This window comes from Erpetoichthys calabaricus, chromosome 14 (assembly GCF_900747795.2).
Source record: "Erpetoichthys calabaricus chromosome 14, fErpCal1.3, whole genome shotgun sequence".
Classification (NCBI taxonomy): Eukaryota; Metazoa; Chordata; class Cladistia; order Polypteriformes; family Polypteridae; genus Erpetoichthys; species Erpetoichthys calabaricus.
The window spans coordinates 108,592,244-108,616,220 of record NC_041407.2 but is presented as its reverse complement, the minus strand read 5'-3'; the positions used below and the strand labels follow the sequence as shown (position 1 = coordinate 108,616,220).

The following is a 23,977-nucleotide window of genomic DNA, read 5'->3' as shown; positions in this document are numbered from 1 at the left end:
CTCCATGAGCAACACAAAGTCAAACCAGCGGTACCCAATGATTTTCTGGAGTGACACACATGAAGGAGTCCAGTCTTCATCTCAGTTCACTGGATAGCATCCATGTCTCACAAACAGGAGGCACCAGGACTCTAAAGACTTGGACCTTTGTCCTTTTGCTGAGATATCGGGAGTGTCACACACCCCTTTCCAGCGACTTCATGACCACCCCCCCCCCCATGCTCTCCCAATCCGTCTAATGACTTCATAGGAAGAGTCACCAGAGTCACATGAATGTCACTGCCAAGGTAAGTAAACCTCTCAATGACAAGGTCGACTCTCTCTCCGCAGACGGACACACTGCTGATGGCCGAGCCCAAGAGGTCATTAAAGGGCTGGCTGTTGGTTTTTATCAGGACACTCGCAAGCCCAGACACTCAGACCCCTCACTCAGTCTCTTGAACACCACGATCAGAGCCACCACTGACTCTGCGAAGAGCACAGCATCATCAGCAAAGTCAAGATCCGTGAATCTTTCTTTACCAACAGATGCTCCACTGCTGCTGGACCCCACCACCCTGCCCATCACCCAGTCCATGCCAGCATTGAACTTACGTCGAACATCCCTGTGATTGATATTTTAATAGATAGATAGATAGATAGATAGATAGATAGATAGATAGATAGATAGATAGATAGATAGATAGATAGATAGATAGATAGATAGATAGATAGATAGATAGATAGATAGATAGATAGATAGATACTTTATTAATCCCAATGGGAAATTCACATTCTTCAGCAGCAGCATACTGATACAATAAATAATATTAAATTAAAGAATGATAATAATACAGGTGAAAAAAACAGGATACAATGACATAATAGGACATACAAAACTTATCAACCATATGTAATGTTCCTCACACTTACCCATTGATTTAACATACATTTATATGGCAATAGAAAAGGCTTTTAGCTTGTAAGGAGAACAGAAGGCACTATATGGGGTGGACAGCGAACATCCGGTGAGGAACTAGACAACAAGATCAGAGCTAAAAGGCCAGAAATGAGCATAATGGCTGTTTGCAGAGGGCAAGAGGGGTACACGGTAGGAATGGAATTGCATCACTAATGGGCCAAACAATGCAAATAACATTTGAATAAAACAAAGAGATGGCAGCAGCGACCACACGGTCACACCGTCTAACATGTCAGTGCGGTTATGCTGGAACTCACTGAGCCGTTCAGAATTTGGGGGCCTTTAGGCCTGAACCAAGTCACCTGTGCACAGCTGAAGAGCTGAAAGGCTGAACAACGGGGCAGAAACTCGTTGACGTTTCTGTCAGGCCAGAGATGCTTATCCTGACGATGACCATGATAATGAAAGGCTCTTTGTCTATACAACTGCTTGTATACTCCATGTTAAAAAGGCACTAAACGCTAATTGCTGTTCTATTTTCCTAAGTGTCTTGCCCTCTGCCACCTACCTGTTTTGAGGTTTGTGTGTGTGAGGTTTGTGGGGTTAGCCGCAAGTCAAATGATCCTAAAGTTTAAGGAGCTTGTGGCCCCTGTAAAATACAATGACAAATCTACATTTGAAATGAATGGTGTATAAAACAAATTAAACATTGATTTTTGATTTAAAGCAGCGACAGTAAGCATTAAGTCACAGGGATGTACCCTTTTAGCAGCACGTCTGTTAGATTCTCCTCTCTGACATGGCCAGGCTAAGTTTGACAGACAGACAGATAGACTGATGAAAGCCCATCTCACACACCATGAACTGAAAAGGACAACACAACGAAGAGCACAACTTGGTAGCCATATTGAGACAGGCAAGCGGCCTGCACTGAAGAAAGCGGACCACAAATGATGCCTTAACTAGAGACATTTTTAAGTAACTACAAGTCTGTGTGCCGTCTGAAACTACACATCACCATTTAATCAGGTTGTATGGTTGCCAATATTCAAATGTACTTTGCATATTGTTATTATTTATGATTATTATCAATAATACATTATTTTATGTGTAACTTAACTCCTGCTTGTCTTTTTACTACACCTAATTACCTGAGGTTATAGATAGAGAAGGGAAGGTGGGGATAAGTTATATACTGTAATACCTTATAAACAGTGGTAAGTCTGTGAGATTAGGCATTTTGACAAAGGCTACTTATTAATAATACAATAGGGGAAAGTAGAGCAACATATTACTCTACCAAGATAAAACACAATCTCAGTCCACTGGCACGTTAGCTACATGGATTGTAATGGTGTTGGTTATCTCGATCCACTACTTGCTTATTTTGATGTGGCAAACGTGTCTACAAGTGACGTCTGACTCGACTCGAATGTCCTCTCGCTTTTTCAGTTGTACCTGAGGACGTGGAAGGTGCCAATCTTAGTTCTATACATTCATTGTACTCCAAAGCATGTCTGCGGCTAAGGTGGTGCAGCAAATTGCTTTCGCTCGACGGCATTTGCAGTAAATAATAGTTTGATCCATATCCGACCTTTTAAAACCAAAGTATCTCCAGACAACAGACACGGCTCCTTTTTTTTGGCAGAAGTTCTTCTGTGTCATCACGTTCAACTTCATCATCTGCTACAGCTTCAGTTTCAGAATGTTCTCTGTCCATTTTCAACACTCAATACCTCCATTAGCGCATGTACTCCGTTGCATGCATGTTTAGCGGTGTAGCAGTGAAAAAGGTCCCCCCCCTTAAACAGTTTCCCGTTGTGCCACGTTTCGAATGTTGTTTAGGCTATTTTAAACCGGTGTTGCGGTATAAGAAAAATCCATATCATAACAAAAAAAAAACGGTATTCGGTATGAGCCGGTATACCTCCCAGCACTATCTATAATATTACATTGCTTTGTCTAAGTTACAAATAAAGACATACAAAATATTTATCAACTTGTATGCAAAATCACAACACATACCAAAGATAAGGACGTTAACTGTATACAACATGGATAACAAAAAGGCACCTATGCAGATATACAGAACAAATTATGAATCATTAACAAATTTTAAAGAATGTGTTTCTCATCCATCCATCCATCCATCCTCTTCTGCTTATCCAAGGTCGGGTCGCAGGGACAGCAGCTTGAGCAGAGATGCCCAGATTTCTCTCTCCCCGGCCACTTCTTCTAGATCTTCTTGGAGAATCCCGAGGCATTCCCAGGCCAGCTGGGAAACATAGTCCCTCCAGCGTGTCCTGGGTCTTCCTCGGGGCCTCCTCCTGGTTGGACGTGCCCAGAACACCTCACCAGGGAGGAGTCCTGATCAGATGCCCGAGCCACCTCATCTGACTCCTCTCGATGCGGAGAACGTGTTTCTGAAGGATCATTCTGTAGCTTTGACCAGAAAGGCAGCATCTCAGGGCACTTATTTCTTCAGACTCTAAATTCGAAGCTCTAAAGCAGAGTCGTCAAGCTCAGTGGCTGCAGGTTTTCATTCCAGCCATTTTCTCCATTGGTATCTAGTTACTAATACTATTAGAACACACTTTGTCGCCTTGGTATTTATTGACATTCATTTTAATTGTTTCATTTTTTTCATTCAACAGCAGCCATGCAAAGTGAGCCAGCAGATGACTTAGATCCTGGTTGTACCCGTGTCTTTTGTACACCATCAGCTTCAATAAAATATGTGGGGGGAACAAAAATTAATTTCTGAGAAGTACTGAACTGTTGTGGACTGACAAGCGTTTAGGTGGCTGATCTTAGTAAGTAAAAAAAAAAACAGTTTTGGAAATAATAAGTTTTATTTATGTAGCACCTTTCATGCACTCAAGGACACTTTATAATTCAATAAACACATTAATTACACACAAGAAAATGATTAATACTCATTGAAGAGATGTGTTTTTAAGAGGAGTTTGAAATGAATAATAGATTTGTCCTCATGAAGGCCGAGAGGAAGAGCATTTTAAATTTTAGGGGCCAGCACAGTGACAGCTATGCCCCCCCCAACCCCCCCCGCCAGTTACTAAGCTGTATTGAGGCACGGTGAGTGAGTGAGCGTCCGATGATCTTAATGCACAGGCAGGAGTGTAAGGAAGCGGCAGCTCAGACAGACAATGAGGGGCTAAACCATGAAGGGCCTTAAAGGTGATGAGAATCATTTGATATTTGATTCTTGAAGAGACTAGTAACCAATGCAAATCCTAGAGGACAGGAGTGATGTGAGCAGATGTTTTAGTGTGTTGTAAGTAGACGAGCAGCAGAATTCTGAACACACTGTAATCTATTGATATATTTAGTCGGGAGGCCATAAAACAATGCATTGCAATCGTCCAGACGGGGGGTGATGAAAGCGTGAATTGGTGTTTCTGTGTCCTGCACACGGAGGAAAGAATGCAGATTAGCAAAGTTACGGAGATGAAGAAAAACCGTCTGTACTATTGAGCTAATGTCAAGATTCAAGATTATTTATTGTCATTTCGTCCATATACAGTAGTACAGCATACAGTGAAACGAAACAATGTTCCTCCAGGACCATGGTGCTACATACAGTGGGGCAAAAAAGTATTTAGTCAGCCACCAATTGTGCAAGTTCTCCCACTTAAAAAGATGAGAGAGGCCTGTAATTTTCATCATAGGTATACCTCAACTATGAGAGACAAAATGAGAGAAAAAAATCCAGAAAATCACATTGTCTGATTTATTTGCAAATTATGGTGTAAAATAAGTATTTGGTCACCTACAAACAAGCAAGATTTCTGGATCTCACAGACCTGTAACTTCTTCTGTAAGAGGCTCCTCTGTCCTCCACTCGTTACCTGTATTAATGGCACGTGTTTGAACTCGTTATCAATATAAAAGACACCTGTCCACAACCTCAAACAGTCACACTCCAAACTCCACTATGGCCAAGACCAAAGAGCTGTCAAAGGACACCAGAAACAAAATTGTAGACCTGCACCAGGCTGGGAAGACTGAATCTACAATAGGTAAGCAGCTTGGTGTGAAGAAATCAACTGTGGGAGCAATTATTAGAAAATGGAAGACATACAAGACCACTGATAATCTCCCTCGATCTGGGGCTCCATGCAAGATCTCACCCCATGGGGTAAAAATGATCACAGGAACGGTGAGCAAAAATCCCAGAACCACACGGGGGGACCTAGTGAATGACCTGCAGAGGGCTGGGACCAAAGTAACAAAGGCTACCATCAGTAACACACTACGCCGCCAGGGACTCAAATCCTGCAGTGCCAGACGTGTCCCCCTGCTTAAGCCAGTACATGTGCAGGCCCGTCTGAAGTTTGCTAGAGAGCATTTGGATGATCCAGAAGAGGATTGGGAGAATGTCATATGGTCAGATGAAACCAAAATAGAACTTTTTGGTAAAAACTCTACTTGTCGTGTTTGGAGGAGAAAGAATGCTGAGTTGCATCCAAAGAACACCATACCTACTGTAAAGCATGGGGGTGGAAACATCATGCTTTGGGGCTGTTTTTCTGCAAAGGGACCAGGACGACCGATCCGTGTAAAGGAAAGAATGAATGGGGCCATGTATCGTCAGATTTTGAGTTAAAACCTCCTTCCATCAGCAAGGGCATTGAAGATGAAACATGGCTGGGTCTTTCAGCATGACAATGATCCCAAACACACCGCCCGGGTAACGAAGGATTGGCTTCGTAAGAAGTATTTCAAGGTCCTGGAGTGGCCTAGCCAGTCTCCAGATCTCAACCCCATAGAAAATCTTTGGAGGGAGTTAAAAGTCTGTGTTGCCCAGCGACAGCCCCAAAACATCACTGCTCTAGAGGAGATCTGCATGGAGGAATGGGCCAAAATACCAGCAACAGTGTGTGAAAACCTTGTGAAGACTTACAGAAAACGTTTGACCTCTGTCATTGCCAACAAAGGGTATATAACAAAGTATTGAGATGAACTTTTGTTATTGACCAAATACTTATTTTCCACCATAATTTGCAAATAAATTCTTCAAAAATCAGATAATGTGATTTTCTGGATTTTTTTTCCTCATTTTGTCTCTCATAGTTGAGGTATACCTATGATGAAAATTACAGGCCTCTCTCATCTTTTTAAGTGGGAGAACTTGCACAATTGATAGCTGACTAAATACTTTTTTGCCCCACTATAGAGCACAGGACAACAAAGAATCCACGACACATAACATATAACAAGGTGCATGCGAGTCAAATGTGCAAACGTGTGCAACACTGCAGAACAGAACACGTATGTCAGATATCAGACCGGTCCATTAGAGTTCAGAAGTCTGACTGCTTGGGGGAAGAAACTGTTCCACATTCTGGTGGCAAGGTCCCGAATGCTTCAGTACCTTTTTTCCCAAATGGCAGGAGTGTAAAGGGTGATTCCCAATGTTGGTGGCTTTGCGGATGCAGCGTGTGGTGTAAATGTCCATGATGGAAGGAAGAGAGACACCGATGATCTTCTCAGCTGTCTTCACTATCTGTTTTAGGGCTTTGCGATCCCTGACCGTGCAATTTCCAAACCAGACAGTGATGCAGTTGTTCAGGATGCTCTCTATGGTTCCTCTGTAGAATGTTGTTAGAGTAGCTGGTGGAAGATGGGCTTTTCTCAGCCTTCACATGAAGTAGAGCCACTGCTGGGCTTTCTTGGCTAAAGAGATGGTGCTGTAGGACCAGGTGAGGTTCTCTGCCAGATGGACACCCAGGAGTTTGGTGCTATTGACGACCTCCACAGTTAAGCCGTCAGTGTTCATTGGCAGATGGTCACTCTTAAGTCTTCCTAAAGGCAACAATCATCTCCTGTGTTTTGTCTACATTCAGAGACAAGTTATTGGCTTTACACCAGTCTCTGTATGCCAACTCATTGTTGTTGCTGATGAGACCCACCACAGTCATGTCATCGGCGAATTTTATAACGTGATTAGAGCTGAGCGTTGCTGCACAGTCATGAGTCAGCAGTGTGAACAATAATGGACTGAGCACACAGCCTTGAGGGGCTCTAGTGCTCAGTGTGGTGGTTCTGGAGATGTTGTTTCCAATCCTGACTGACAGAGAGGTCTCTTAGTCAGGAAGTCCAGAATCCAGTTACAGAGGGGGGTGTTCAGTCCCAGCAGGCTCAGCTTTTCCGTCAGCTGCTGAGGAATAATCGTGGTTGGAAGGTAAGGAGCTGATTCAAGATGACACCCAAAATTATGGATTGATGCTGGAGGATCAACCAGGATCACATCAACATCAATTTTTAGCCCACGAAGGTTAGTTAGAGAGGACAGATTTGGTACCAACTAATAACATTTCGGTTTTATCAGAAATGACAGGTGTGGCAGAATGAGAACAAACCATAGAATTAAATTTGGGGTTTCATTAACAGCTAAGGAGGAAGAGGTTAGGAGCTGGCACTGACACAGCACATTGGCACACCCACCACATGACAAACTAACTTAGGATCCCAGATTAGGACCTGAGTGTAGCCATGCGATGGGTGACACCTCAGCACCACACTAGTTCAGATGGAATGGACCAGTGGGAGATATTTTAGTGGTCCTCCAAGCAGTGTTGCTGTTAGGTTAGGGTTACTGTTGGGTAGCTAACCCGTGCTGATGGGTCCCCACTGCCCACCACACTTTATGATCTGAGCCCTAATTCCATATAATGGGGGCACTGGCCTGGCCTTCAAGCCGGCTTCAGACACCTGATTTAGCTGGTCACTTAACTGGCTTGCTTTGCATCTCTTTATTGTATTGTTGTCAGTTAAAGAAAAAAAAAAGCAAATCAATTATAACAATTAAGGCAAAAGTGGTGGATTAAATTCTAACAGGTTACTAATTTAAGAAAGCGGCTGGAATGGAAACTCAGAATCTGAGCTGGACACTCCTGCTCCACGGCACGACACAAAACACATTACTGCTGGGCAACACGTTTACTTACGTTGTCCTCTTGAGCCGTCTGTGAGATGGAGGTAAAGATGGTGTGGCGCCAATTCTTAAAGATGGAGCCGCCTTCAATTTCATACCCATTTCCGATTTTTGACTGTGGTGGTGTAATCTTTTATGCAGGAAAATTAAAAAGAAAAAAAAACAAAACAAATTAGAGTATAAATGAGAGCTCAGCATTTGGTCATTCAGTTTGCTCAACAAACAATTCCTAAAATATGAATCTTCTATGATGGTCGGCTAGCTTATTATACGAGGTCACATAGGCCTTGCAGTGCATCAGAGTGGCGCTACCTGAACTTCAGATCTGGAGCTGCAGGGCTCCCTGCTGGGGTAGTTTGGGGAGCAGACATGACATGATTGATAAACTGCTCACAAAAATGAAAGGCACACTTTGAAAACACATCAGGTGTGAATGGGAACACAAAATCCTGCTGGCTCTCTCTACTGATATGGACTGCTATGATGATGTGTGAGGAACAAAAGGATGGAAATGAAAATGATCAACCGACAGAGAGAGAGGGCTGAACTCAAAGACACCAAGAAAATCAAAGGGAAAAAACAATGATACGGCAGGCAGGCGAGTCCATTTGGCCGAAATGTCATTGCAGCAACTCCAAATGGTGCTCAGTAGTTTGTATGCCTCCCCCCCTGCCCCCCTAATGAGACTATGGATGGTGTCCTGGGGGATCTCCTCCCAGATCTGGACCAGGGCATCACTGAGCTCCTGCACAGGCTGAGGTGTCTGATGGACCGAAACATAATGTCCCACCCAGAGGTGTCAGGCGAGTGAGCATGGTTGGGGGCAGTCAATGGTATCAAGTCCTTCATCCTCTTGCCACATGCAGGAGGAACCAGCACAGGGTCTGACAATGGGTCCAAGGATTTCATCCCGATACCTAATGGCAGTCAAGATGCAGTTGTCTAGCCTGTAGAGGTCTGTGCATCCCTCCATGGCTATGCCTCTCCAGATGTACCATCACTGACCCACCACCATACTGGTCATGCTGCATAACGTTCTCCACGGTTTCTCCAGACCCTTACACGTCTGTCACAGGGTGCTCAGGGTGAACCTGCTCTCATCTGTGAAAAGCACAGTGGTGGACCTGCCAATTCTGGTCTTCTGTGGCAAATGCCAGTTTGAGTTCCACAGTGCCCACTAGAGGACAGCTGACCCTCAGACCACCCTCATGAAGTCTGTTTCTGATTGTTTGGTCAGAGACATTCACACCAGTGGCCTGCCAGCCTGCCTGCTGGAGGTCATTTTGTAGGCTCTGCCAGTGCTCATCCTGTTGCCCAAAGAAGCAGATACCGGTGAGTCCTGCTCATGAGTTAACAACAAGGACCTTCTACGAGGGGCCCTGTTCAGCTCTCCTAGAGGAACTGCCTGTCTGTCTCCTGGAATCTCCTCCATGTCCTTGAGACTGTGCTGGGAGACACAACAAACCTTCTGGCAATGGCACATGGATTGATGTGCCATCCTGGAGAAGTTGGACTACCTGTGCCAGCTCTGTAGGGTCCAGGTACCAGTAGTGACACTGACCGCAGCCAAATGCAAAACGAGTGACAAAACAGATGAGGAGGGAAAAATGTCCGTGGCCTCCCTCCACCTGTTAAACCATTCATTCCTGTTTTGGGGGTCTCTCATTGTTGCCCCCCCCAGTGCACCAAAGCAGCTGAAACGATGAACAAGCCCCTCTGCCACTCAACTGAGCAGATTAACAGCCCAGAAGGGTCATTGACTTGATGCTATACTCTCATTCCAAAGTGTGCCTTTCATTTTTTTTGAGCAGTATATATAATAATAATAATTTTTTGCATTTATATAGCGCCTTTCTCAGTACTCAAAGTGCTCAGCAATTGCAGGTTAAGGGCCTTGCTGCTCAAGGGCCCAACAGAGCAGAGTCCCTATTGGCATTTACGGCATTTGAGTTAAAGTGTCATCTTTGACAGAACACTTGCTCTCAAGTGAAAGGAGACTTGCTGGCACACATTTCTACTTTGATAGGTCGACGGTGTGAAACAGAGAGCACTGACAGGCCCTGGCATTTCTTGGGCATTGTCCTGGCAGCTGTCTTGTTGTGAAATCAGAATTAGTGATCACACCCCCTAATACACACATTATTGGTAAAATCAGTTTAAGAATGACATTCATGTATACAGTGTCTATAAAAAGTGCCCCCCCACTACCCTTTGGCAGTTTTCACATGTTATTAATACACAACACTGAAGCACAGTGGAATCAATTTGGCTTTCACTGATAAATACGAAGACTCCTGAATGTCATCGTGAAGCATTGGTCTAAATTAATGACACATATAAAACACAACACAACTATAATAATGTCACACATTATTTTTTTTTTTTGTTTTCGTCCTTTAACAGAGACATTTGTGGGGGAATGTAAGGATCCTTATCTGCAAGAAATGTCCTCACAGTAAGTCTGCAATGTGTGTAAACATACTGGCACAGATGGCTAAAAAGTAAAGTTGGGTTTAATAAAGAAAGACAACGGCTCAGTCGAGACTTCAGAATGTTTAGCTAAGATGTTTGAGGCAAGCAGTGGGAAGAAAAAGAGGCATCAGTGTCACCAAAATGCCCAATGTCATACGCAGACCTACTAAGGTGCAAGTCAATGAACAGCAGCAAACTATAACTATACGTTGTCATGGGCAGCAGGCATGGGCTGGCGTTCTAGTGCCTTACCTGGCTGGGATGCCAGTTTAACAGAAGGACTAATCACATTTACCCCACTGATGCAATAGGTGGCAGTATTCTTGGGCGACAGTGCCTACAGTACATGGATACATACAGGGCAGGCTGGGAATTGCAGTCCCGTGAGAGAGCCCTGCTGTAGTCCATGGGGTGCCACCAGGGGGAGCTGCAGGAACAGACTGTCCCCCACTTTAAAGTGACTGGGAAGTGCTTCCTGGAGGTAATATGGCAGCCCTGGAAGTAATCGTGGACCTGGCATAAAAGAAGCTGAGTGTCCTGAATTGAGAGGAAAGTGGTTAAGACTACGTGGGAGTTATGGAAGGAGACAAGGAGATTTTGTATTGTATTGTGTTGTGTAGTTGTGTTTGAGGGTTTGGGGCACTGCTATGCACCCAACTGGTCACAACGTCTAGTGGCTGCGGTTTCTCCACACTCCTAAGCACTTAGTTTTAGACAAGTAAGCAGAAGATTTGTCCAGGAATCCGGATTATTAGCTAAATTGTAGGTGGGTAAAAACAATAAAAAATTATCTCACTGACAGTAAGGCCATTGAATCACATGACAGGAGGAAGAGGAGGACGATGAGGATGAGAGCAGGCACTGTCGCACCCACCACACAATGAGCCACCCGGATTGGGACCCGAGTGCAGCTGTGCAATGGGCAACACCTCAGCCCCACACAGGAACAGCGCGTGTTTTATTTACAATGGCTGGAATGCCAATCCTGCCAGCACCACCCTAGTTTTCTCTACAAATCAGATCCAAGATACCTCAGGTAAGTTCCACACAGATTTGGTTCCGTCTGCACTATAGAAGTACGTCTGTCCGCGCTCATCAGTTGATTTCACCCACTGAAAGCAAAAACAAAGTTATTCTGATTAATGTCGCAGTCCACCCAAATCAAAATGACAGAAACAACCCCCAGAACAGAGAAGACCACAAGAGAGCGATTGTGCTCTAAGCTTTTTGAGTTATTTACATCTAAATTTTACTAAAAAACTAATCTTCCACAGCAATATAAAAACCTTTAACCTTGTTAAAATGAGAGTCAGGAAAGACTGCAGAATAAATTGGGCAATAGAACAATAGAAGAACTGGGATGAGAACAGGCCATTAAGCCCAGTGAAGCTCGCCAGTCCTGTCCACTTATTTCTTCCAAAAAATCACCGAGTTCTGAAAGTCCCTAAAGCCCTCCTGTCCACCACACTACTTGGTCGCTTATTCCAAATGTCTGTGGTTCTTTGTTTAAAGAACAACTTCCTAATGTTTGTGTGAAATTTCCCACAGTTTCCAACTGTGTCCCTGATGAGCTCATTTTAAAGTCACCATCTCAATCCACTGGACTAATTCCCTTCATCATTTTAAACACTTCAGTCAGGTCTCCTCTTCATCTCCTTTAAAGGCTCAGCTCTTTTAATCTTTCCTCCTAACTCAACCCCTGTAGCCCTCAATCAGCCAAGTTGCTCTTCTCTGGACCTTTTCTTGTGCTGCTTTGTCTTTATGGAGACCACAACTGCACCCAGGACTCCAGATGAGGCCTCACCAGTGTGTTATAAAGCCTGAGCAGAACCTTCTGTGACTTGTACTCCACACATCAAGGCGCTATATAACCTGACATTCTGTTAGCCTTCTTAATGGCTTCTGAACACTGTCTATTGGTTGATAGCTTAGAGTCCACTACGACTCCTAAATCCTTCTCATAAGGTGGACTCTCGATTTTCTGACTGCCCTTTGTGTATTCAAACCTCACATTTTGACTTCCTATGTGTAATTCTTTACATTTACTGACATTAAATTTCAAATCTGCCCAAGCCTGTCTGCTGTCCAAGTCCTTCTGTAATGATATAACGGATTCCAAATTATCTGCTAATCCACCTATCTTGGTATCATCTGCAAACTTCACCAGCTTGTTCCTTGTATTCCTATCTAAATCATTTAAACATTAAAAATAGGCAGCGGCCCCATCACTGCCCCCCTGCTGGTCACCACTCTTAACATCGGCCAGTTCTGATGAGGTTCCTCACACCATCGCCCTCTCCTTCCTGTGTCTGAGCCAATTCTGCACCCACCTACACACCACATCCTGAACTGCCACTTCTTTTAGTTTGATGCCCACCCTCTCATGTGGCACCTCATCAAATGCTTTCTGAATAAGGTGACGAGTGCCTGAGTCTCGGTCACTTGTGGGGCCATATTAGCCTTTGTCAGTAGCTGTATAATGGATGCACGGAGTGTTCCAGTGCAATAGGAACACTGCAACAGGATGACCCTACTGTATGTGTTGTTCATGGTACCCTGTGTGGACCACCAGGGGGCGTACAGCTCCCCAAACCCAGACACAGAGCCCAATAGCACACCTTTATTTAAGTGGGGAAGCATTTTTCTTTTGCTCTCCCCTACACAGCACAGTACAAAGCACCAAATGACACACAGTCCTTTCTTCTTTCTCTCTGTTCTTCACCTCCACTCTTCCTCAACAGCTTTGTCCTCCACCTCTCCACTCACAGACTAATGGTGAAGCGTGGAAGTGCTCCAGGTGTTTCTTGACCTTCTTCCTACTGCACGTCCAGGTGTGGCAGAAGTGGTGGCCTCCGAAAGGGCCCAGCTGTAGCTGCAGCACCCCCTGGTGGCACTCAAACTACAACTCCCAGCATGCCCTACGGGGAACCTTTGGTGCAGTAGCAACTCATGGTGGCTGCCCTCTAGCATCTTGGGGAGGATATACTGTCCCAAAGAGGTCCTCTCCCTCGGTCCTTTCACCCAGCTGCCATTTGGGCCGGGTAATGGTCCTGGGCAGCCGTCGCATCTGATACCCAACTGGAGTGGGCAGGCAGCATGGCAGTTTTCTTTGTCAAGACCCTTTGTAACTTCCTGGCTGGTGGTTGGTAAAACATACAAAACAGTGCATTGTCACCTGATGGTGACTGACGTTTACGCGAATGAATCAATCTTAGAGGCTGGGCGAAGATAAATGAAAGTGTAGTGTAGTTCAAACTTTCTAAGGTGAGTTATTTGGAAAGTGTCGGGATTTGAGAGCCACTCTCAGTTGTGGAGCCACGTGATGACCAATCACAGCCAGACACAAAGGCGTCCCCTCAAGAAGACACAAAGGCATCAAGAAGCCCACTTGTGTGGCGACGAAGCTGGGGAAAGCACAGATTTCACTTGGTGGAGCTTCAGGAAAATTAAATGGCAGCAGCAGAGGTCCAGATCACAGCCACTTTATAGTTGGCTATTTGTTTAAATCTCAAATGTGACTTTCTGATTTGACAACAGGGTGAAAAATAATAAATAAGAGGCGTGCAGCACTTTGCCGTTTACCGATGGAACTTCATTAGCTGAACACTTCCTAGGGTCAGCAGATCACAGACCTTTTAGCGTCCATAACCTTTTAGTTTTGAAACAACTTTCATGCGTGGGTACCACAGTAAAGAGAACTTTCCAGCAGACTGTACTGATACTGTGAATAAGAGCAAAGTACGCACTAAACCCTGGGATTTAGTGTGGTGTGCTGTGTGAAAGAGGCACACACCACCCCGCCATTACAGAAACACTCCAGGCCTGGTGGGCCGCAGTGGCTGCAGGATTTCATTCTAACTCAGGGGTTCCCAAACTCGGTCCTGGGGGACCCCCTTGTGGCTGCGGGTTTTTGTTCCAACCAGCTTCTGTTTTTAATTGGACTCCTGGGCTCATTAAGTGAACTGTTATTTCCCAAGTTCTGTGTTTTGGAGAACAATATAGAAATTAGAAAATTAAGTTTGGTAATAAAAACAAAAATATTAAAATGTATTAAAATGTACTAAGCCTTTATATGGGAATACTGGCGAGCTTTGATGGGCTGAATGGCCTGTTCTCGTCTAGAGTGTTCTAATGTTCTAATAATGTATTTTTATCTTTTTAATAATATTTTCATCTTGATATTCATTCTATTTTTCCAGGTGTTCTAATTGTTTAACAAATCCACCGTTTACTAATTAGTGGCTCTGATGCTAACGTACTTGCAGCCTTTCATGATTCAGTGTTGATCGCCTGGGTGTCTGCTCTGCTCGTTTTTAATTATCATTAAGATACAATGAAGGGAGCAAACAGCACAGAGAAAGGGCAAAATAGAATGATGTCATCAAAGGAGAGTTAAGTACTTAAATCAATAACAAAAATAGAAATATTTGTAAATGTCTATTATAAAAGAAAATCTTGAGACAAGACAAGACTATCGCCAAGAGATGTTTTCAAGTCCCACCCTCCTCTCCACCATTTCCGGTTCACGGCCCACACCCGCGGTCCTCTCACCTCTCATTGGTGTGAATGCTTTTGTCAGACTCAGTTCCTGCGCTCTTAGGTCTTATAAATTTTAACGTTTTCCTCACTTTAAGTTCCCAATTAAAGAAGACATTTTATGTCCAAATCTTATTGATGAATTGAAGCAGCAAGTTTTCCAAGGTTTATTAAAGCAGCAAGGTTCCAAGGTGATGGTAAGAACCAGCCGTGGGTAGAGAGAGTTGTGGACAAATCCTCATACAATCATAACGGTTCATTTATTTTTTTTTTTGGGATCGTTTTTGAATTATTGAATGGATAAAACATTTCATACAATTGAGTCAGACATAACAAAACTAAATTCACATTAACCCCCAGCCATGAGAAAGAGCGGAAGGCCAACAGCTCAAGTAAAACTATTGAGGGTGGTTTTCCACAAAGGTTAGTGTTAAAAAATGCCAATCAACGTCCTTTGGAGCATCAAGAGTGAAACCCATATGAAAGTAAGAAGAAGGAGTACAGTTGTGCTTGAAAGTTTGTGAACCCTTTACAATTTTCTATATTTCTGCATAAATGTGACCTAAAACCTCATCAGATTTTCACTCAAGTCCTAAAAGTAGATAAAGAGAAACCAGTTAAACAAATGAGACAAAAATATTATACTTGGTCATTTATTTATTAAGGTAATGATCGAATATTCCATATTAGTGAGTGGCAAAAGTATGTGAACCTTTGCTTTCAGTATCTGGTGTGACCCCCTAAACGTTTCCGGTAACTGTTGATCAGTCCTGAATTTTCGCCCATTCCTCCATACAGAACAGCTTCAACTCTGGGATGTTGGTGGGTTTCCTCACATTAGCTGCTCTCTTCAGGTCCTTCCACAACATTTCGATTGGATTAAGGTCAGGACTTTGACTTGGCCATTCCAAAACATGAACTTTATTCTTCCTTAACCATTCTTTGGTAGAACGACTTGTGTGCTTAGGGTCGTTGTCTTGGTGCATGATCCACCTTCTCTTGAGACTCAGTTCATGGACAGATGTCCTGACATTTTCCTTTAGAATTCTGTGATATAATTCAGAATTCATTGTTCCATGGATGAAGGCAAGCCGTCCTGGCCCAGATGCAGCAAAACAGGCCCAAACCATGATACTACCACCACCATGTTTCACAGATGGGATGATAAGGTTCTTATGCTGGAATGCAGTGTTTTCCTTTCTCCAAACATAACGCTTTTCATTTAAACCAAAAAGTTCTATTTTGGTCTCATCCGTCCACAAAACATTCTTCTGATAAGTCTTCTGGTTTGTCCACGTGATCTTTAGCAAACTGCAGACAAGCAGCAATGTTTTTTTTTTTTGGAGAGCAGTGGCTTTCTCCGTGCAACCCTGCCATGCACACCATTGTTCAGTGTTCTCCTGATGGTGGACTCCTGAACATGAACATTAACTTAGCTCAGTTGCTTAGAAGTTACCTTGGGGTCCTTTGTGACCTCGCCAACTATTAACACGCCTTGCTCTTGGAGTGATCTTTGTTGGTCGACCACTCCTGGGGAGGGTAACAGTGGTTTTGAATTTCCTCCATTTGTACACAATCTGTCTGACTGTGGATTGGTGGAGTTCAAACTCTTCAGAGATGGTTTTGTAACCTTTTCCAGCCTGTAACTCTTTTTGTGAGGTCCTCAGAAATTTCCTTTGTTCGTGCCATGATACACTTCCACAAAACATGTGTTGTGAAAAGCAGACTTTGATAGATCCTGTTCTTTAAATAACACATGGTGCCCACTCACACCTGATTGTCATCCCATTGACTCGAATTTCACCTTCAAACTAACTGCTAGTCCTAGAGCTTCACATACTTTTGCCACTCACAAATATGGAATATTCAATCATTTTCCTTAATAAATAAATGACCAAGTATGATATCTTTGTCTCATTTGTTTAACTGGGTTCTCTTTATCTACTTTTAGGACTTGAGTGAAAATCTGATGATGTTTTAGGTCATAGAAAATTCTAAAAGGGTTCACAAACTTTCAAGCACAACTGTAAACTGAACATACGCTGTGCCACAACTGGCGGTCATACCAAAGACCAAGTGCTCTGAGGAAGCAGCACACCACCCGCTCCACCATTGTATCCCATAGCACAGCTGACGATCGCTTGAACGGAAAATACAACTGAAACAAGCGAGCCCAATCAGTGAACAACTTGACAATGATAGGAAGCCATTGAGAAAGTACTAACAACAATGGATGATCTGCAATCCATGGGGAAATTCTATCAATAAACGTCTTCACGGCATGTATTTTTCTACACATTTTTGACATTTCTTGAAATGTGGTGAAGAACAGAAAGGGGACAAGTCAGCTCATTGGTGAGGCGAATGTGTAAAAGATTAAGGGAGAGAAGCCCCTAAGTGCGGATTTCTAGAAGCTCTTCAGATGATTCCCAGTTCATATCTGCTTACAGGTCAAAGCACAGCCCAAGACTGCATTTCTAACAGTGAAAGAGAAATCAGCCATTCAAGTGCGACAGAAGCACATGGAGGTGTCTGTACCTGCTCCTGGGTGTAGTCATTGGTATAATGGAGATTTCCATCCTCGCCTTTGCTGCAGGACCAGCCGTCAGGAGCGTCCACGGTGAATGTCGCATGAGGTATGCGATCTTTCATAAATGACGAATAGCCCAGATCCTCACGTAAAGAAGATGGAGACTGCTTCTCCTGCTCTGGAATGGCTTCAGGTGGTTCTTCATTACTTAAGGGGTAGTCCTCCTCAGGAAGTGGGGGCTGTGATGTAGTGGAAAAAAAGAAAATGTCACAATTATATATATATATATATCAATATGTGTAGCAGAAAGTAAATATTTTTTTTGTTTTACATTTTTGCAATGCACAACTGAACGTTTAGTTGTCAGAGAACTTGTAAAAATATAAACTCGCGGGCAGGTACAGAGGCAGCATTTGTAGAAGAGAATGGCAAGTTTGCTTTCTGTACGTATCTAAAGAGACACCTATGGATTTTACAACAAATTAGTTGTCCCCCGTGGCTCCATATGGGCGTTCCGTGATATGAAGGGCATTCTGTGTGTGACGTCAGAGGTACTGGGGTCTGCAGTTTCGCTCTGTTGGAACAGGACAGTGAGGAGGTCCCCACCCGGCTCCTTACTCCTGACGTCATGCTTTCCCCTCCCCTTGGCCCGCAGCCTCTGTCTTGGATTAGTGCGAAAATATATTGCTCCTGCAAGCGAACACTAATTCTTAGCGCGATAAGAGAAGTCACAAAATCAACCGGAATGTTCAAGCAAATTCTAGAAAAAAAACCCAATCTAAATCCGTTAAGTCGTTCTCTCGTTTGCTAGCCAAGTGGAGATAAGGAGCGCCCCGAGGCTGGCACATGAGTGAGGAGTGCCACGCCTCCCTTCCCTCGGCCCGCTGCATATCTCTCAGATTTGCACAAATAAATCATTACCGCAAGTGAACTCTGATACTTAGTCTCTCCACCATGTTCCCCTGCTTCCCAGACTCTGTTATTATTCTGAAGTCACCTTCCTCACCTCCTGTCCACTTTTATATTTTCCGTCTCTTCAGTGTGTGCCTTTACTCCTCCTTGTGTGTTTCACACTCGTATTTTCTCTTTTCTTTGTGTCGCCAAAACCAAACTGACCAATCAGATTCCTCTGAGGGACTGGACACACAGACCTTAGTGTTTAATTATATAGCAGATGTACCTCACACCTCTCTGGGCTTCATAAGTACCCCGGAGTTAATAACTGGGCTAGGAAATGAATTGATGACATTTAGGTTTAGTCACATTTAATTCACATTAAAAATAAAAAATACATTTAAAAAAATCTCTCTCTCTCTATATATATATATATATATATATATATATATATATATATATATATATATGTAACCACCCATACAATCAGATTGTGACACAGACTACGGATGCCATGAATGTAATTACCCCGATCTACATGCTGTCAACTAAACGAACCACACGCCGTGGTGCAACGTTAGGGGCATCGCCTCTGGCGCTGACGTCCGAGGTTCGATTCCCGAGAGGGAGTGCAGTGGAGTGTGTACACCTGATGAGCCCAGAATGAGGGCGAAACACGTGTCGTGTACTCTTTGCATTTATTTGACAGTAAACTATTTCAACCATTCTATGATCTGCTCCTCACAAACTGAGGGCACCGTGGCAAATGTTAGCAGATTGCTGGCCAACCACAAGCGTTACCTGGTAGGTAACCACCCATACAATCAGATTGTGACACAGACTTTGAATGCCGTGAATATATATAACCTGATTTGGTCGTGACCCAAAGTAATTTCCCCCATAGGATTGTATGTAAATACAATTAATCCGTTCCGGACCGTATGAGCTGTATGTAAATATATATATACGCTCGCTCGCGCTCTCTCTCTCTCTCTCTCTTGCTCGCTCGCTGCACAGGGAGAGACTGAGCACGTGCGGAAATCATCGGCGCATACAAACCGGAAGGGAAACTGGCTTGTTCGTCACCTGAGTGTGTGGTCGTGAACAGATGCAAAAAAGTTTGGCAAACTTTTTGGTCTTAACCCAATTTGTACGTGATCCAAGTCGTTCGTGACCCGAGGTTCCAATGTCTGCCTGTGTGTATGTCTGTCCGCTTTTCACGAGAGCACTACTTAACGGATTTAGATCGTTTTTTTTCTAGAATTTTCTTCAACATTTCGTTTGATTTTGCGACCTCTCTCATCAAGTATTATCGTTCAGTTGTGGTACCGATTTATTTGCATGAATCCGAGAGACACGCAGCAAGTCGAGGGGAGGGGTGCGAGGCCCTCCTCAGTCATGTGCCAACTTTGGGGCATATCGTACCTCCACTTCTTTTTATTATTTACCTTCTTCCACTTGGCAAAATTTTTCGCAAATATAACATTAATTTTCACTGTTATGCTGATGACACCCAGCTCTACCTTGCTGGTAATCCCACCTCCTCTTTTCCACCACCCTCGCTTATTGACTGCATTGCTGAAATTAAATCCTGTTTTTCTTCGAATTTTCTTAAATTAAAACAGTGACAAAACTGAGGTTCTCCTCATTGGTTCAAAATCATCATTATACAAAACCAATAATCTTTCTCTTATTATTGATAACTCTGTTGTTTCCCCATCATCTCAGGTCAAGAGTCTGGGTGTCATCCTCGACAGTACTCTATCCTTCCAATCTCACATTAATAACATCACCCGGTCTGCTTACTTCCACCTACGTAATATTAATCGCATTCGCCCCTCCCTCACTCCTCACACCACTGCCATTCTTGTTCATAGTCTTGTCACTTCTCGGCTGGACTACTGCAATTCACTCCTCTTTGGTCTCCCGAATAAATCTCTTCATAAGCTTCAGTTAGTCCAGAATTCTGCAGCACGTATCATCACTCAAATCCCATCTATTCACCATATTACTCCGGTCTTGCAGCAGCTTCATTGGCTCCCGATTAAGTTTCGTATTCATTTTAAGATTCTACTATTAACATTTAAGGCCATCCATAACCTCGCCCCTCCATATCTGTCTGACCTTCTTCATGTTGCCATTCCATCCCGTAACCTTAGATCCTCTTCCTCCACCCATCTGACCGTCCCTCCTGCCCGTCTAACCACCATGGGGAGCAGAGCTTTCAGCCGTTCTGCTCCCAAGCTCTGGAATTCATTACCTGCGGATCTCCGAAATATCAAATCATATTCATCCTTCAAATGTAAACTTAAAACACATCTGTTTAAAATGGCTTTTTCTTTTTCCTCCTGATTATAATGGTTTTGTTTGGTTTTAATTTCTAGATTTTCTGATGTTTTAAGTTTTTTATAATTGTGTCTTTTATTTAATTATTTATTTATTTATTTATTTATTGTTGTTCGGTGTCCTTGAGTTCCCTGAAAGGCACCTTGTATAAATAAAATGTATTATTATTATTATTACTTAGCTAGCGAATGAGAGAACTACTTAATGGATTTAGATGGGTTTTTTTTTTCTAGAATTTGCTTGAACATTCCGGTTGATTTTGCAGCTTCTCTCATTGCGCTAAGAATCACAGTTTGCTTGCAGGAGCGATTTATTTGCGATAATCCGATAGACAGAAGGTGCGGGTTGAGGGGAATGGGAAGCGTGGTGTCAGGAGTGGGGAGCCGGACGGGACCCTCCTCACTCACTTGCCAGCCTCCGTTCGAGTCGGTCTAACCTCTGCGTTTTGGAGCGCACCTCTCCTCCCCCTAGTTAGTGATACCTGTTTGTTTATTGACTTTTAACAACAACAACAACAACATTTATTTATATAGCACATTTTCATGCAAAAAGTAGCTCAAAGTGCTTTACATAATGAAGAAAAGAAAAATAAAAGACAAAATAAGAAATTAAAATAAGACAACATTAATTAACATAGAAAGGAGTAAGGTCCGATGGCCAGGGTGGACAGAAAAAAAAAAAAACAACTCCATAAAGCTGGAGAAAAAAATAAAATCTGTAGGGGTTCCAGGCCACGAGACCACCCAGTCCCCTCTGGGCATTCTACCTAACATAAATGAAATAGTCCTCTTTGTAGTTCGGGCTTTTCACGGAGTCACTTGATGCTGATGGTCATACAGACTTCTGGCTTTTAATCCATCCATCACTGTTCATTCATCATTGTAATCATCATTTTAAAGTGTGTCCTGTTTCATTACTACACATGCGGAGTCGCAGGGGACGGTGTGAAAGAAAAAAATGAACTGCTTGCAAGCCACTAAGGGTTAATATCTGACAAAGCCGTTTTGCTCTAACGGCAGGTTATTCATACAGACGTCTGTCATAAGACAGTGCAGTAAGCGGACCAAAGACAATTTCCAGTTTCTTTAGGAACGCCTCGTCTATTTGACACAGGAAAGGGGACCTTTCTTCTTTAGGGGTCTATCTGACAAGTGGAAAAAAAAAAAAGAACAGATGGCCCATTAGCGTAATAAAAGATGAACAATATTATGGTTTTTGATTAGGTAAGGGGAAGGAGGGGGGGAATGAAGAAATTATAAAAAGCCAATCGAACAATGGAACTTTGCTCTTCTGAACTGCAAAGTAGAATACGGGGTTTCTTCCAAAACGGCTAGTATTAAATATAAAATAAACATAATGTACTTTCTCCACTTTTGTAGGATTAAAAACAAAGTCCATAATCTTTGTTCTTTATGATTTTTGTTCACAGTTGTTATTAAATGTCTCACTGATTCTTCAGCTCTCTGTACGCAGAACACACAACATGGCGAGCTGATCTCTCGCTTGATGCTCAGCTGAAAACACGACTGGCAGTGCAAGTTGGTGAATTTTTTTTTTTTTGAGAGGACATCCAACTCCTGCTAAGATGGCTGCAAGATTTAATTCCAACAGATTTCATAAATAGTGTAACTTGTAGCTATGGACACTTATTGCATGTTTTGCTATGCCCTTCTATTCATTACAGGACTACAGAGTGAGTCTGCAACCCACTAATGAAGATTAAACTGAAATGTGTATCGAAGTAAATTAATAACTGTAACGCGTCGCTATCTGAGTGAGGCCCAGGGTGGGTCCCAAAGCTACGCAGCCTACGCCATCAGTTGGAATTCAACAAGAGATGTCAGAAAATGACTCAATGAAGAAGAAAAAAATAAAGTTGAACTCAAAACAGTTTAACTTAAACCAGCTTCTGTCCCGCTGTGGAAAAGACACAAGTTGGGAAATTCCAGAAATAGAGTAGACGAGTCCTGATCATCTCTAGTTATTTTTTATAGATAGATAGATAGATAGATAGATAGATAGATAGATAGATAGATAGATAGATAGATAGATAGATAGATAGATAGATAGATAGATAGATAGATAGATAGATAGATAGATAGATAGATAGATAGATAGATAGATAGATAGATAGATAGATAGATAGATAGATAGATAGATAGATAGATAGATAGATAGATAGATAGATTTATTCATCCCAGGGGGAAATTCACATATTACAAATATATTCAACGCCACTAAAAATAAAACACATCAGTTACTTTGGTGACCTGTTTTTTTTTTTATCTTTTATTTCTGTCTTGTAGAAGCAAATACTCAGGTTGGAACTGCAACTTCTGGTTGGCTTTCTGCATGTGCATCGCTAACCCTGTTTGGGGGTGTGAAGTGAAGTATCAGCTGAACTTTCAAGCTTAAGTGCCTAAAACACGAACTGAGAAGTGCAGTTTGTCCATTATGGGCGACTCTGTGAGAGGCACTTTGTCACATTAATGTTTTTTTTTTCAATACAATTTGTCTGTAATTGAATTGTGGTGAAGTGAAGTGTCAGATAGAACGCTAAAAATATCAGGTCTGTGTTTGCACAATAAGGGACATCAGATTTAGACTGCTTCTCACCCACAGCCTGCAAATTTAACATCACGTTTATAGTCAGTTATACCACATACTATGACATTCTTACCTGTATGTCTCCCAGTGACGACGCAATAGAAACAACAGGACAGGGCCGCTCATAAATAATAACTAATTTAAGCAGTACACAGAGCGCAACATACAGTATACACAATTATGTACTCCATATACACACAAAAACACATTCCATATTTTTTATTACAACTTATTTTTCATGCAGGGACTCAATGAGTGTTTATTATAACTGGCTGATCAGTACATCAGGGTGCTAAATGATGTTAACATTTGAATGGCGGAAACAATTGATTCACAAAACATAACTTCATATGTGCAAGATGATTTACAGGAATGTCTCAACCTGTTCAGCATGACGTTCAACACATGGACCAAGGGTGGCACATAAATTGTCCACAAAAATTGTATAAAAGTTGTAGAAAACCAGCCTGACCCAGACAGACCCACAGACTCACAAGTCCAAGCACACGTTTATTCTTCTTTTCCATGTCTTTACAGCACACACAGTGCACAAACCTCAATAAACTCAGTCTTTCTTTTTTTCTTTCTTTCTTTCTTTTTCCTTCCTTCCTTCCATGTTTATTTACTTTCTGTACAGCTTAACACAAATACACTATGCTGTTTGAGTTCTCTTTCCTTCCTTCCTTCCTTCCTTCCTTCCTTCCTTCCTTTATGTATGGCTCAACACAAATCT

The 23,977-nt window shown here is 42.7% G+C and overlaps 2 protein-coding genes across 6 annotated transcripts in view; both read right to left on the bottom strand.

Annotated features, from left to right (window-relative positions):
• Positions 1 to 23,977, bottom strand: part of plekhm1 (pleckstrin homology domain containing, family M (with RUN domain) member 1) — a 350,418-nt gene that overhangs the window by 55,306 nt on the left and 271,135 nt on the right. The window lies entirely within an intron of this gene.
• LOC114665184 (rho GTPase-activating protein 27-like) overlaps positions 1 to 23,977 on the bottom strand; it is a 173,225-nt gene that overhangs the window by 49,073 nt on the left and 100,175 nt on the right. For all 5 annotated transcript variants that reach the window (XM_051918905.1, XM_051918906.1, XM_051918908.1 and 2 more), the window contains exons 3-5: positions 17,406 to 17,636; positions 11,363 to 11,443; positions 7,873 to 7,989 (exon numbers count right to left, since the gene is read on the bottom strand). In XM_051918905.1, the coding sequence (XP_051774865.1) occupies positions 7,873 to 7,989; positions 11,363 to 11,443; positions 17,406 to 17,636 (429 nt within the window). The remainder of the gene's footprint in view (positions 1 to 7,872; positions 7,990 to 11,362; positions 11,444 to 17,405; positions 17,637 to 23,977) is intronic.